The 14,443-nt window shown below is 39.9% G+C and overlaps 1 protein-coding gene across 1 annotated transcript; it reads left to right on the top strand.

The window, feature by feature from the left end:
• Positions 1-2,914: 2,914 nt before the first annotated feature.
• IFNB1 (interferon beta 1) lies at positions 2,915-3,741 on the top strand. Its single transcript, XM_019750353.2, has one exon. It carries the CDS (start codon positions 2,981-2,983, stop codon positions 3,539-3,541), a length of 561 nt encoding a protein of 186 aa, XP_019605912.2. The 5' UTR covers positions 2,915-2,980; the 3' UTR covers positions 3,542-3,741.
• Positions 3,742-14,443: the final 10,702 nt, after the last annotated feature.

The following is a 14,443-nucleotide window of genomic DNA, read 5'->3' as shown; positions in this document are numbered from 1 at the left end:
CATCTTCATGGCAATAGGTGGTTTGTCCTCATCTGCTTGCGTTTTGTGGTTCATGTCATTCAGTTTTAGGTTAAATGGAGTTTTGGTTTCTATCTAGTTGCAGTGTCTGGTTTTGTGTGGGGACTCAGGGAAATTCAAAACTATACTGCCACCACTGCCATTGTCCCAGAACCTCGTCCTTGTATATTTGGATTGTTGGCTGCATCTTTCCAATGCTCAATACTCTTCACTAATTTGAATGAATGACACTAGCATCTTTTCCACTCTCCCAATTTTGAAGGAAAAATAGATTGCTTCCTCTGCACCCTATGTAGGAGGCATTGCTTCAGCATCATTCAAGCACAAATAGTTTTTTAGGAATACCTCACACATCACCAATAGATAGTTCCTCCTGGGGAAGAGCTGATTATATACAGCCAACTAAGAAGGAGGAATAGAAATGGAAGACTATTTGGGAGATATGTTGAGTATATTCTAAAGATCAGAAGACAGGAAATCTATTAATGATGGAAAACCTGGCGCTAAGGGTTGCTCCAGGTTTATAAATCCACATTTACCCAGATACTTCCAGCCTCTACTGCAATTTGGTACACTAGAATTAATGTCCCTGTACTTTAAACATATTGAAATCATTATAACCAATAGAACTGATGCATCTATCTGTAAAATAATGAGGAATTTCTTCAAGCATTTGAATCTGGTATTATTTGAAGTGAGAGATTCAAATAAATGAATTCACCCTTCTCTACCACTAGCTCCCTGGTCTAAAATATTGGTAAATCCCCTAACTGTCCTGTCTGCACCCATTCTGCTCTCCCTCCATTACTTATTGCTTACTTTAGAGAATTTTTTTCCTCCAAACCAAATCAAGTTGAACCACCCCACCTAAAACTGACTTCTACTGCTCTTATAAAGAAAAATTTCTTAACATGGCTTCACAATCCCTGTGCTATCTGGCTCCCACCTGCCCTCTGGCCTCATTGTTGTCCATTCTCTGACCACTCTCTGGCCAGGGATGGCAAATACGTGGCAGGAAGGTTGGCACTGCCCTCTGCACCCCAGTACCTATGCAAATATTACTAATTATTCTATCCTACCAAGGCTGGATTTGGGCTCACTTTAAAACTCTCTCAATACTGTGCTCCAAGCTCCCCCTATGAATATGTGAGGGATCCAGTGTCCACTTCTGGTCCTCACCTTTCAAGGGCAGCACTGCTTGCCTCCTCCTAAGTTATGTGCTTGAGTGCTGTTACTCAGTATTTTAGCTTTGGCTTAGTGAGAGAGATACTTTACTTTACTTTACTTGAGTTGTGAATTCCAAGCCTTAGGTTCAGTCCTTTGCCCTTACCATGAATTCTCTCACCACAGAGCCTTTGCACATGCAGTTACATCTACTTTCCTTTTGATTTCACCTCCAGTGTCACTACCTCAGGGCAGTCTTCTCTGACCTCTCCTACGACATCATGTTACCATATCATAGGAACCACGGTACCACGAACCTCTCCTCTGCAACACTTGTCACCATTGCATTTTACTTTTGTGGATTCCTCTGATTAATATTATTCTCCTTTACGTAACTGTATGATCCATGAGAGTGATGTTTACAATCTGCAGCAGCTCATTCTACAGTTTCTTGCACACAGTGGGGGTTTAGTAAATTCAGGTTGAAAGATAACGCAAGGTTTTCTGAAAACTGACAATTATCACTTTATATCATAATTGTTATAACTTTATTTTGGAGTGAGACCTTTAAAAATGTATGTCCCCCTGCCAATATAAGCATGATACAAAAATTATAATTATATTTTTACTGATACCTCTCTTATGAAAATCAGTTACTACATTCTAACAAAAACTAGTCTCAGATATATTGAGATAGGCTCATTTACAGATGGCCAACACGCATATGAAAAGATGCTCAATATCACTAACCATCAGAGAAAGGTAAATTAAAACTACAATGAGATATCATCTAAAACCTGTTGGAATGGCTATCATCAATAAATCAGCAAGCAAAAAGTGTTGGCAAGGATTTGGAGTAAAGGGAATGCTTGTGTGTTGTTGGTGAAATTGTAAATCGGTGCAGCCATTATGGAAAACAGTATGGAAGTTCCTCAAAAAATTAAAAATAGAACTACCTTATGAACTAGCAATTCCAATTATGGATTTTTATCTGAAATAATCCAAAAGACTAATTTGAAGATATATGCACCCTTATGTTCATTGAAGCATTATGGCCAAGATATGAAAGCAACCTACGTGTCCATGGATAGACGAATGGATAAAGAAGATATAGTACATATGTACAATGGAATATTACCCAGCCATAAAAAAGAATGAAATCGTACCATTTATGACAACATGGATGGACCTAGATAGAGGGTACTATGCGAAGTGAAATAAGTCAGACAGAGAAAGACAAATACCATATGATCTCAGTTATATGTGGAATCTGAAAAAACAAAATAAATGAACAAACAAAACAGAAACAAACTCATAGATACAGAGAACAAATTTATGGTTGTCAGATGGGAGGGAGGTTTGGAGAGATGGGTGAAAAAGGTGAAAGGGATGAAGAAGTATAAACTGTTAGTTATAACAATAGTCACAGGGATGTAAAGTACAGCCTAGAGAATATGGTCAATATGATGTAATAACTATGTATGGTGCCAGGTGGGTACTAGACTTTTCAGGGTGATCACTTTGTAAGGTATGTAAATGTCTGGTCACTATGTTGTACACCTGAAACTAACATAATATTGTATGTAAACTATAGTTGAAAAATTACTTTGAAAGAAATAAAAATGACAAAAGAAAAGTGAAAAGGAGAACTGAAAGTGGGGGAATTCCTCTGAGATTGAGGGTAGATGACCATATAAAAAGCCCATGCTTATGGAGCAAAAGCATTCACACTTCAAACCTCTGAAGCACTTGCTCTGGTGCCTAGGTGGTTACACACAACACGGTTCCCGTTTTCATCATGACCAGCCAGTCCATCCTTCAGCTCGCTCTCCTGTTCTGTTTCTCCACCACAGCTCTTTGCATCAACTACAACTTACTTCGACTCCAACAAAGAAACTGCAATTTGGCTTGTCAGAACCTCCTGTGGCAGTTGAATGGAACCTCTCAAAATTGCCTCAAGGACAGGATGGACTTTAAGCTCCCTGAGGAGATTAGACAACCACAGCAGTTCCAGAAGGAGGAGGCCATTTTGGTCATCCATGTGATGGTCCAGCAGATCTTTGCTCTTTTCAGAAGAAATTTCTCTAGCACTGGCTGGAATGACACCATCATTGAGAAGCTCTATGTGGAACTCAGTCAGCAGAGGGATCGTCTGGAGACAGCCTTGGAGGAAACAATGCAGGAGGAAAACTTCACCTGGCAAAACATGACCACGCTGCACCTGAAGAATTACTACTTCAGGATCAGGCGGCACTTGAAAGCCAAATCATACAGCAGCTGTGCCTGGACAGTAGTCCGAGCGGAAATCCTCCGGAACTTTTCCTTCCTTACCAGACTCACAGACTACCTTCGAAACTGAGGACCCCCAGCCGGTGCCTCTGGGAATGAAGAACGACTACAGCCATTCTTCAACCAGCAGAGGCTCTTTATTTGACTGATAGCTGATGCACTGCTTTTGAAAGGACAATCAAAGACTTTACATTTTTTAAACTAAATTATGCATTAAGTTATTTTTTTAATTTATTTATACTTTTGCTTTGGAAAATAAAATTTTTTGAAAGAAAAGTCACCATGGCGGTTTTGATTTTAACTTGATTTATATAACCACCCGTATTAAAAATTGCAGAGTACCTATCAGATGTTCTTTCTAAAATATACCTGCAAAGCAGTACTGGACCCTGCCTTCCAGGAATTTAAGCTTCAAGGGAGTCACTCGGAATATACAAGGTAAGAGACAATAAGGGGAGCTGTATCTTATTTGAGAATAAACGTGGCCTGAGCCTTTCTAGAATTAAAATGGCAGTGGCAGGCAGGTGACTCCGGAACTAGAATTAGGGTGCCTACTGTTTATATTCTGTACCCCAGTCTCTCTGGCTCTAAAGTTAGAATTTGACCGGCTCTCAGGGTAACCGGAGGAATATTTCAGTGCTTGTGCTCACCCTAAACTCATCTCTGTTATATGTGGGATGCTCTGCTCCCCACTCCAACTCCCCCACCTTGGGATTTAAAAAAATTTATGTGCCCCTCAGAAGCCTAATGCGAGACTTCTCAGACACTTCTGTAACACTGTTAAGTAGCAGTCCCTTTATTTTACTCTTCATGGAACAGCCAAGATGTATGGGTGTCTTAGGGGGAGCTGTAGTCTCTGTCTGCTTCTAGGGCACAGACGCCAGAGGGAGAAAGAACTCTGTTTTATTCCCCTGCTACCTGGCTATGTTTTTACCCTATTCCCCCCCCCCCCCCCCCGCCCTGTTCATACAGAATTCAAGGAAAATCCTACCTGATTATCCTGTTGCTCTGCATATGTGAAGCCACATACTCTCTACAGCCAAATCCTAGTTAGGAGCAGCAGATTAAGTCATTTCAGGTCAAATGGAAAACCAGGAAGTGTGGGAGAAAGGGACATTCAGGTGGGGTAGAGGGGCACTACCTTTCCCCAGGGCTGTTTCCTAGTTGCTCGTGGGTCCCTGGCCAGCATAGCCTTGAGTCAGAAGGGGGAGCCCTGAGTGTACTGTCTATACAAGTGTCTTTTTCTGACACTTCCTCACCGCAGAATCTCTTAAGGGAAATCAGACTTCGGTACTGCTGCTGCAGGAGAAAACGCTTGGATAAAAATCAAGTCTTCTAAGTTCCTTCCCTTTTTTCCCCACTCACTAGCTATGTGACCTTGGGGCAGTTACTAAACCTCTATGAGACTTAGTTTCCTAACTTGTAAAATAGGAATAATGTAATTGTGCCTATCTAAGGGGTACTTGTGAAGAGAACCAAATCCAACTACATATAGAAGAGCTCAGCACAGTGCCTGGATGGCAGCTGCTAATGACAGGCACATTCATAATAATCCGAGATCCCAAAGGGTTCAGTATCCCAAAGACAGAAACTCAGCCATGTGATGAAACCCTCTCCTGTATCTCTTCCAAACCCTCGGCAGACATAGCTCCCCACAGAGTCCCTATGTATGTAGAAATCATGAGTGTCCAGGTCCATGTTTGAAATGGTGTAAGGAAACAAGCATAGGATGGCTAGACATCTATAAATGAACCAAGGTAGTGGGGACAGAAGGCAGAGTCATGACAACAGAACCATTTTTCCACCTTCTACCTTAGGAATCCAAGGAAATCATGGAGAGGATTTGGGTGCTTCCATGGACACGGACTGGAGGAGTTTTATTTAGCTCTGAAGCAGTTAGAGGCCATGGCAAATGCCTGGGTTGCATTTAATACATTAATATTGCCTAACCATTTAGACAGGGTAATGTCAGTGTATGTTTGTATGGTATTTTTTGCAGTTAACAAAGGCATTTGGGGTGTCCTTAGGTACCGTTAGGTATTTAGATACATTTGATGCAAGGACTTTAAAAAATGCAAAAAATATTCATCGACTGGAAGAAAATATTTGCAAATCATATATCTGATATGGGACTATATTCAAAATACATTTTTAAAAATACTCTCGGGCCAGCCCGGTGGCTCAGGTGATTGGAGCGCCGTGCTCCTAACGCAGAAGGCTGCCAATTGGATTACCACATGGGCCAGTGACAGACGGCTCAGTTGGTTGGAGCGTGGGCTTTCAACCACAAGGTTGCTGGTTGGACTCCTCGACTCCTGCAAGAGATGGTGGGCCCTGCCCCCTGCAACTAAGATTGAACACAGTACCTTGAGCTGAGCTGCCGCTGAGCTCCTGGATGGCTCAGTTGGTTGGAGCATGGGTTCTCAACCACAAGGTTGCTGGTTCAACTCCTCGACTCCCACAAAGGATGGTGGGCTGCGCCCCTGGCAAATAACAATGGCAACTGGACCTGGAACTGAGCTGCGCCCTCCACAACTAAGGTTGAAAGGACAACAACTTGACTTGGAAAAAGTCCTGGAAGTACACACTGTTCCCCAATAAAGTCCTGTTCCCCTTCCCCCAAAAAATAATTTTAAAAAACAACAACTCTCAAAACTCAACAATAAGAAAATAATCAAGCCCCCCCCCAAAGACAACAAAAAAACTGGGAAATACATTTGAATTGATAGTACACCAAAGAGACACATGAACAGCAAATAAATACATGGAGATACTAAAGGTTTCTTTGTGGATTTTTTTGCGGCTTAGATCAGATAATGAATGTGAAATGGGTTTTGATTACAGGTACACCACGAGGATGTAGCATAGCCACTGCCATTTCTGAAGAAAGTCCACCAGCCATCCTGGTCGAGTTCTATATGTGATACACTTGAGGTCTGGCCCGCAGAAAAGGGCCCTAATCAATACGAACTTCTGTCTTGGCTAGTCTGGCTGTGAGACATACAGAGAGCCAGCAGGTGGCAGTGGAGTCAGAAGGTAAGTGGCACCCAGAGTCAGACCTGGACAATGGCAGGTATTTTCTCTAAATCTGTTGTGCCAATGCTTATTGAGCCTAAAAAAACAAACTGTTTTATAATTTATTATTTTGTCTTCAATGTTAACTGTTGCTTTTTAAACATCAGATTGTCTAAGATCTCCTAGAATAGTTTAAAACAATTGAACTCTGAGATTGGACTAGAATTGCCAGTACAGAAGCATACTCTCCTAATTTAGTAGGACCAAATTAATCCCTTAACTTGCTACTTGACTTGATGGTGAGTACTCCAGAAACTTGTTCACATCAAACAATGACCACCAAATCAGTAAATTCTGCTTCAGTTGGCATTCTTTTCTAAAATTCCTGCTTTGCTTTATAATTCCCTGAGTAGGATATATTTAGGAAACTCAAAATGAATTATTTAAATTATATCCCCCAATAAATAACCTAGGAATAAGAAAAAATGGAGCTACTTCAAAAAAACCCTCTTAAGAAAATGAAAAGAATATGTGTGCAAGTCACATATCTGGTAAAGGATTTATATCAATACATAAAGAACTCTGACAAATAGACTGAAAGTAAAGGGATGGGAAAAAGATATTTCATAAAAATGGAAACACAAAAAAACACACCCCGCAATAAAAGCTAGGGTAGCAATGCTTATATCAGACAAAATAGACTTTAAAACAAAGGCTATAACAGGAGACAAGGAAGGACCCAGTAATCCCATTTCTGGGTATTTATCCGAAGAAACCCAAACGCTACTTAGAGGGAACCTGTGGGTCCATATGTTCATTGCAACATTGTTTACAATGGCCAAGATGTGGAGGCAGCCTGGGTGTCCGTTGATGGATGAATAGGTAGAGTGTGCTCAACATGGTCAGTCTTTTTAATTTTAGCATCCTAATAAGCACAGAGTGATATCTCACTGTGGATTTAATTTAATTTCCTGAATGTATAATGATGTTGATCATCTGTCTTATGAGCCATCTGTGTATCTTCTTTGGTGAAGTGTGTGTTCAAATCTTTTGTCCACCTTTTATTGGGTTGTTTTCTTATGATTGAGTTTTGAGAGTTCTTTTTTATCCCCCTTCATCTACCCTCCCCCTTTTAAAATTTTTCAGTTACAGTTTACATTCAATATTATTTTATATTAATTTAAGGTGTACAGCATAGTGGTTTGACATGTATATAATTTAAGAAGTGGTCCCGCCTGACTAGTCTAGTACCCATCTGGCTCTATACATACTTGTGACCATATTATTGACTATATTACCTATGCTTTACTTTATATTCCCATGACTATTTTGTAACTACCAATTTGTATTTCTTAATAGCTTCACGTTTTTCACCCTACCCTCAACTTCCCTCTCATCTATTACCCCAACTAATCTAGTACCCGTCTGAAACCATCCATAGTTATTACAATATTATTGACTATATTCCTTATGCTATGCCCTACATCCCCATGACTACTGTGAAACAACCAGTTTGTACTTCTTAACTTCTCCCCCTTTTTCACCCACCCCGAGCCACCTGCCTGTCTGGCAACCATCGAAATATTCTCTGTATCTATGAGTTTGGTTCTGTTTTATTTATTTATTTTGTACTTTAGATTCCACATAAAAGTGAAATCACATCGCATCTGTCTTTCTCTGTCTGACATAGTTCACTCAACACAATATTCTCTAGGTCCATCCATGCTGCCACATATGGCAAGAACCCATTCCCTTCTAAGCACAATTTCATTGTATATACGTACCATCGGAAGGATGTGGAGCAACTGAAACTCTCACAAACTGCTGGTAGAAATGAAACATGATACAACCACTTTGGAAAACCATTTTGTAATTTTTTAAAAAGATAACATACACCTACCATATGATCCAGCCATTCCACTTGGTTATTTACCTAAGAGAAAAGAAAGCAGGTTTCCATGCACAGACTTATATATGAATATTTGTAGGAGCTTTATTTGTAATATCCCCAAGTTGGAAACAACTCAAAGGTCCATCACAGGAGAATGACTAAAGAAATTGTAGTATATCCATGTAATGGAATACTATTCAGTAATAAAAAGGAATGAATCCCTGATACACACAACAGCATGGATGAATCTCGAAATAATTATGCTGAGTACAAAAGGAGTACATTCAAAAAGGGAAGTACGTTCTGTATTTTACCTTTTTACAAAATTCTAGAAAGAAAAACTAGTCTATAATAACAGATAGTGATTAGTAGTTACCTGGGGGTGAAGGCAATGGCAGTGAGGAAAGAGATGGAGAAATTACAAGGGAACACAACAAAGCTTTTGAGAGAACGTGGATATCTTCACTATCTTGATTATGCTGATGGTGTCAGGGATGTACACATATGTCAAAACTTATCAAAGTGTCACTTTAAATATGTGCAGTTTATTGAATGTCAATTATACTTCATTAAAGCTCTTAAGAAATATATATGTAAAATGGAGCCAAAACATCTTGTGTCCCTTTGTCAGAATCAACATACATCATTTGACATCCTAAGGTTTCTTAATAAGATTCCAAGACAAAATTAAGTCAATAGACCCTTAGAAAGGAAAAATTACTTTATGATCTAAGTCCATCATTGTCAACAGTTAGATTGAGGTTTTTACATCACATTTACAATAGTTTTTTATATTTTAAAAGGTTGCTGAAGAAATTGATCAACATCGCCACATGCTAACACTATGAAAAAAAAGCCCAGAGCACTTTGTACATTGTATAAATGCACCAATTTTATTTCAAGTTGCAAAACCCAGTGCGAAAGGAAACTTTTTTATTGTAGTAAAATATGTATAACATCAAACTTACCACTTTAATCATTTTTAGGTATACAGTTTCATGGCATTAACTACATTCATATATTTGTGCAACCATTACCACAACCCATCTCCAGAACTTTATCTTTCCCAACTGAAATTTTGTACCCATTAAACACTAATTTCCCATTTCCTTCTCCCTCCAACCCCTGACAACCACCATTCTACTTTCTGTCTCTATGACTTTAACTACTCTAGTTACCTCATGTAAGTGGAATCATACAGTATTTGTCCTTCTGTGACTGACTTATTTCATTTGCCATAATGTCTTCAAGTGCTGTCCATGCTGTGGCATGTGTCAGAATTTCCTTCTTTTTTTTAGTCTGAACAATCCGTTGTATGTATATATCACATTTTGTGTATCCATTTATCCATCAATAGACACTTGAGTTGCTTCCATCTTTTGGCTGTTGTAAATAATGCTATTATAACCCTAGGTGCACAAATACCTGTTTGAGTCCCAGCTTTCTCTTCTTTCTCTTCTTTTGGATCATATGGTAATTCCATATTTAAATTTTTGAGGAATCATCAAAGCAACTATTTTTACATTATGCTTTCATAATGCAAATGTTTGTGATCATAGCATGATGCAAACACAACAATAACAGCTGTATTTCTTAAGGACATACGTTCTGCAAGGGACTCTGCTAAGTGTGTTATAAACATATACCATCTTATTTAATCTTCCTGAGAACCCCTAGGAGGAAAGTGTTATTTATTATTGCCTAAGGAAAATGAGGCTCAGTAAGGTTAAGTAACTTTCCTCAGTCTACACTTGATAAAGAACAGAGACATATTTGGAATGAGAGATGATACTCTTAACTACCTGGAATGATCTGCTACCTCTCAAATGTTATTTTTATACAACTACATAGCACTGACGTTGTGATTTAGAGTGGGAACCAGAAGCTCTACAGTCTCCCCCCCCCCCCCCCCCAGCTCCTGACGTTGCTGCAAGTTTCCCTGAGTACCTTCTCCAGGAGCTGCTGCTCTCTTCACTCAAGCAGTTTCCCTTCCACCCCCATCCAGAAAAGGACTCTCTCCATTTCTCTAGAGAGATTAGGAAATTCCCATCTGCTCTCTCAACAGACTCCACAGTGAATATTTTCTCTTAAGGGTTTTAGAAGCGACTGCCTGAACCGTGAGTCACCGTTTTCCCTGGCAAGGCTGCACTTCCTTCTCTCGACCACTATGCTTTTATCCCGTACTGGTTCTAATGCAGTTTCCTTTCAGTCTGGCACCAGCTGCTTTCGTTATCTCATAGAAATGTTTAAGAACTAAATGGCTTGCATTGTTTAATGAAAACACAAAAATTTTTCTTTCCATTCACTATTAAATTTCTTGGATTTTCCTTTTTTTGGTAAAATTCCAAAGATAAAACAAATAGTCTTCAAAGCCAAAAATGATTTACTAATCCAGAAATGCCTGAGTTGGAAATCTGTGAATTTAAAAGTCCAGATTTAAAAAAAATAAAAAATAAAAAATAAAAATAAAAGTCCAGATTTTTAAAAAAAATTTATTATATTCTAGTGAAAAAAGGACAGGACGTGGAGTTAAGCGCTAATGTGGGTTCTGCTATTTTCTAAGTGTATGATCTCAGCATGTTATGTAAATTGACATAAACATACCTCCAACTCTTGAAGAATAAATGGAATGTGTGACATGGTCCAGTACAGAACCTTCCCTATAGAACATACCCAATGTTTAACTTAGTTAAAAGTGAATAAAATTTTTAGAAATGTCTCACACAAAATTAGGTAGGCTTCTGGAGCACTCTTTTCAAAATCTCATACACAAAGCAATTCCTAAATAAGTAGATAGTTGATAACAGTTTTGCTCTCATAATAGAATATAAATCAATGTACTTTTCACCAGTCATATTTATAAATATTGGGAAAGAATATTCAGCATCTATGATTACCAAGTATAAGTAAGACATTTCTAAAATTTCAATCTCAACATTTCTATAAGTGGACTCCAGAAAGTTATTTAAGAAGCAAGACCGATCGTTTCACAGATCTTTGAAATGTCAAGGAAAAAGATAGGTAAAAGAAACAGACTGTGGGAAAGGGGGAACAGGAAGAAGAATTAGTCTTTATTGATCTCCTATGTTGTGTCTGAACTCTGTTCAGCTCTTTACATATTCCATCTATTGTTGCCCGCCTGGTACCAGGGCCACCACCTACAGCTGTGGGAATGGGCATCTGACTCAGGCTGGGCAGCTGAGAGCACTTGTATCTCCATGGCCACAGTTACTGGTCAGGAGGAGATAAGTGACTCAAGCAGAGGCCATGAGAGTAACAAGCAGGACTTTTGCTGAATGCTGGGGAAAAGGAGGGTCTTTGTGTGCGGTAGTGGGTTCCTGGATCAGTGTAAGCCAAGATGGCCACATCCAGCTGCACAGCTTATGCTCTGAACACCTTTAGGCAGCACCTTTCTCTGGTCAGCCTGGCACGTCCCCACATGGGCAGAAATGCTTACGAGTAAAGCCAACCCAAAGGAGAGCAGAAGGGAAAGATAGACAACACATTCCTGAAAATAATATTTTGGCCATGACTGAAGCCAGGTGAAACCCCTGAAGTGTTTAAGTTATCTGAGCCTTGAAACAGGGTTAGCAGGGACTGGAAAATAAACTAAAAACCCACCCACACTGACCTCTCCTGCCTTTTGAAGCAACCCATCTGTACTTCCTTCACCTTAAATTTTGTGAAGGATGGTCGGCCCGTCCTTAGAAATATGGGGACGTACTCGCAGCTCATGCCTGACTGGCTCTTTCCTTGCCCTTATGGTGTGACATGATGTTTGTGTACCGATCAAAGTTAGTGATTTATGAAACTGCCTACAATCTCATCAGTCAATGCTTTAGACTGGGGTTCAGCTCAATCTGTTTAGGAAGATAGCCAGGGCTTCAGAGTTAAACTGCCCTCACATTTCTATTTAAAATCTACGTCTTTGCAGAGGCACATAGTTTTACCCTTGGATGCAATTCAACAAACATTTCCTAAATGTGCAATGCATACCAGACACTGTGCTAAGCCTGGGGCTTATGCGGACAAACAAGATACAGACATTATCCTCAAGAAGCTCATTTTCAAGGGAAAGAAACAGATAAGTATGCGACTAAAAATGATAGCATGATGGTAAATGTCATTCTAACATAATGAACAATTTCAGATAGAAGTCCAGGTTTGTTCTGTCTGACATGATTTGAGCAGCCTTCTCAAAGAAGATATTTGAACTCGGATTTGAAGAGATAGTGACATTTTAAAATGACAAGAATGGGAGAGAGGGCTTCTCAGAAAAAGAGCAATCTGAACAAAAAAAACAGTCATAAAATCATAGAGACTGTCATGAAGTTCAGTGCGACTAAACAACAGAATTGAGTAAGAATGAGAAGAAAATGAAGCTGGAATTTTGGTTGGGAGAGATGACGAGAGCCTGGAGAAATGGGATTTTAAGGCGAGAGATGGCATGTTCAGATCTCTTTAAGACAGGAGACTCTGGTCACAGCTTGAAGGGATAGATCGGAGAGGAGTGGGATTGAAAGGCTGCTGACGTCTGAGTCCCTGATCTAGGACTGAGCAGGGAATGACATACTATGGGAATTCATTCTGCATAAATCTCTCAGCCTTAACAGGCTCTTTTCTCTTCATAGTCACAATTTAACTCTTATGTTGCCATTGCCACAGAGATAAATTTTTGAAAGGACTGAAATTACAATTCTCGATCAGACTGAGAGGCAACACTTGTTGTTATTAATGAACCGCCTCTAAAGCCCCAGAACCTCTTCTCAGCTCACAATAAGGCTAATGAGGTGTCTCTAAAACAGGAACCATGTATAACTGGCTAGGCACAAGAAATCACTTGATGAGATTAACATCCTCTATGTACGTGCCAGGTATGAATCTATTTCTGCACAAGACAGACTACAGTTCTTGTTTGATAGCATTTCAACTGCTGTTCCTGGGAGCACTTACAGGGCTTTCCCATACAGTGGTAGGTATTGCCAATCTTTCAATTGACTGAGTAGGGTGTATATCCCTGCTCTCAGGCTAATTCAGCAAAGCTATGACAGTTAAACCCAATGTCCCCTCTCTCACTTGCAGATGAGTCTCTTAACACTGGTGAAATTCAGACTTTGGTGGCAGGGTATATTCATTTACTAGGGCTGACGTAACAAAGTGCCACAAACTGGGTGGCTTACACAACAGAAATTTACTGTCTTACAGTCTGAAGGCTACAAGTCAAGATCAAGTTGTCAGCAGGGTTGGTTCCTCCTGAGAGCTTTGAGGGAGACTATGTCCCAGGCCTTTCTCCTGGCTTTTGGTGGTTTGTAGGAATCTTTGGCATTCCTCAGCTTTTGCTGCATCACCCTGATTTCCGCCTTCATCTACACATGGCACTCTCCGTGTGTGTGTGTGTGTGTGTCTAAATTTCCACTTTTAATATGGACACCAGTCATATGGATTAGGGGAGCCACCCTACTCCAGTATGACTTCATCCTAACTTAACTAATTACATCTGCAACAACTCTATTTCCAAGTAAGGTTACATTTTGAGGTATTGGGGGTTAGGGCTTCAACATATGGATTTGGTAGAGGAGGGGACACAGTTCAACAAATAACACAGGGGAAGATGAAATACCCCTTTCTCTTCTATCCTAGGTACTAGTTTGTGTAGGGTGGGGGAAGTTTATCAACTCTTCTGTTGGGGTTTGCCTTGAAAGAGGGTCCCCGCTCTCTACCTCAGCTTCCACAAGCTGTAGTAAACAGTGGCACAGACAACTTGAACTTTCTCTGATATGCTGCTATGAAGCCAAAATGAAAACCAGTCAACTAAAATGCCATAGAAACCTTTAAAGGTGATTCAAATCATCCCTTCCACTGTATTTGCTGTAAACTTTATAAATAGTTTAAAGGACAAGAATATATTTGTTGAATTTGCTTTAGACCAATTGGCTCTGTTGGGCATGTGTGGATCTTAGCATCTGTTGAGGAAGGGAAGCCACATAAAGGGAGGAAGACAACATTTAATACCGACTTCTTCCCCTCCAGGCTGCAACTTGAGCTCTCCTAAAACCCAACATGGCT

The sequence above is a fragment of the Rhinolophus sinicus genome, chromosome 16 (genome assembly GCF_057876585.1).
Source record: "Rhinolophus sinicus isolate RSI-liver-muscle chromosome 16, RSI-T2T, whole genome shotgun sequence".
Classification (NCBI taxonomy): Eukaryota; Metazoa; Chordata; class Mammalia; order Chiroptera; family Rhinolophidae; genus Rhinolophus; species Rhinolophus sinicus.
This window is presented reverse-complemented; position numbering and strand designations above follow the sequence as displayed.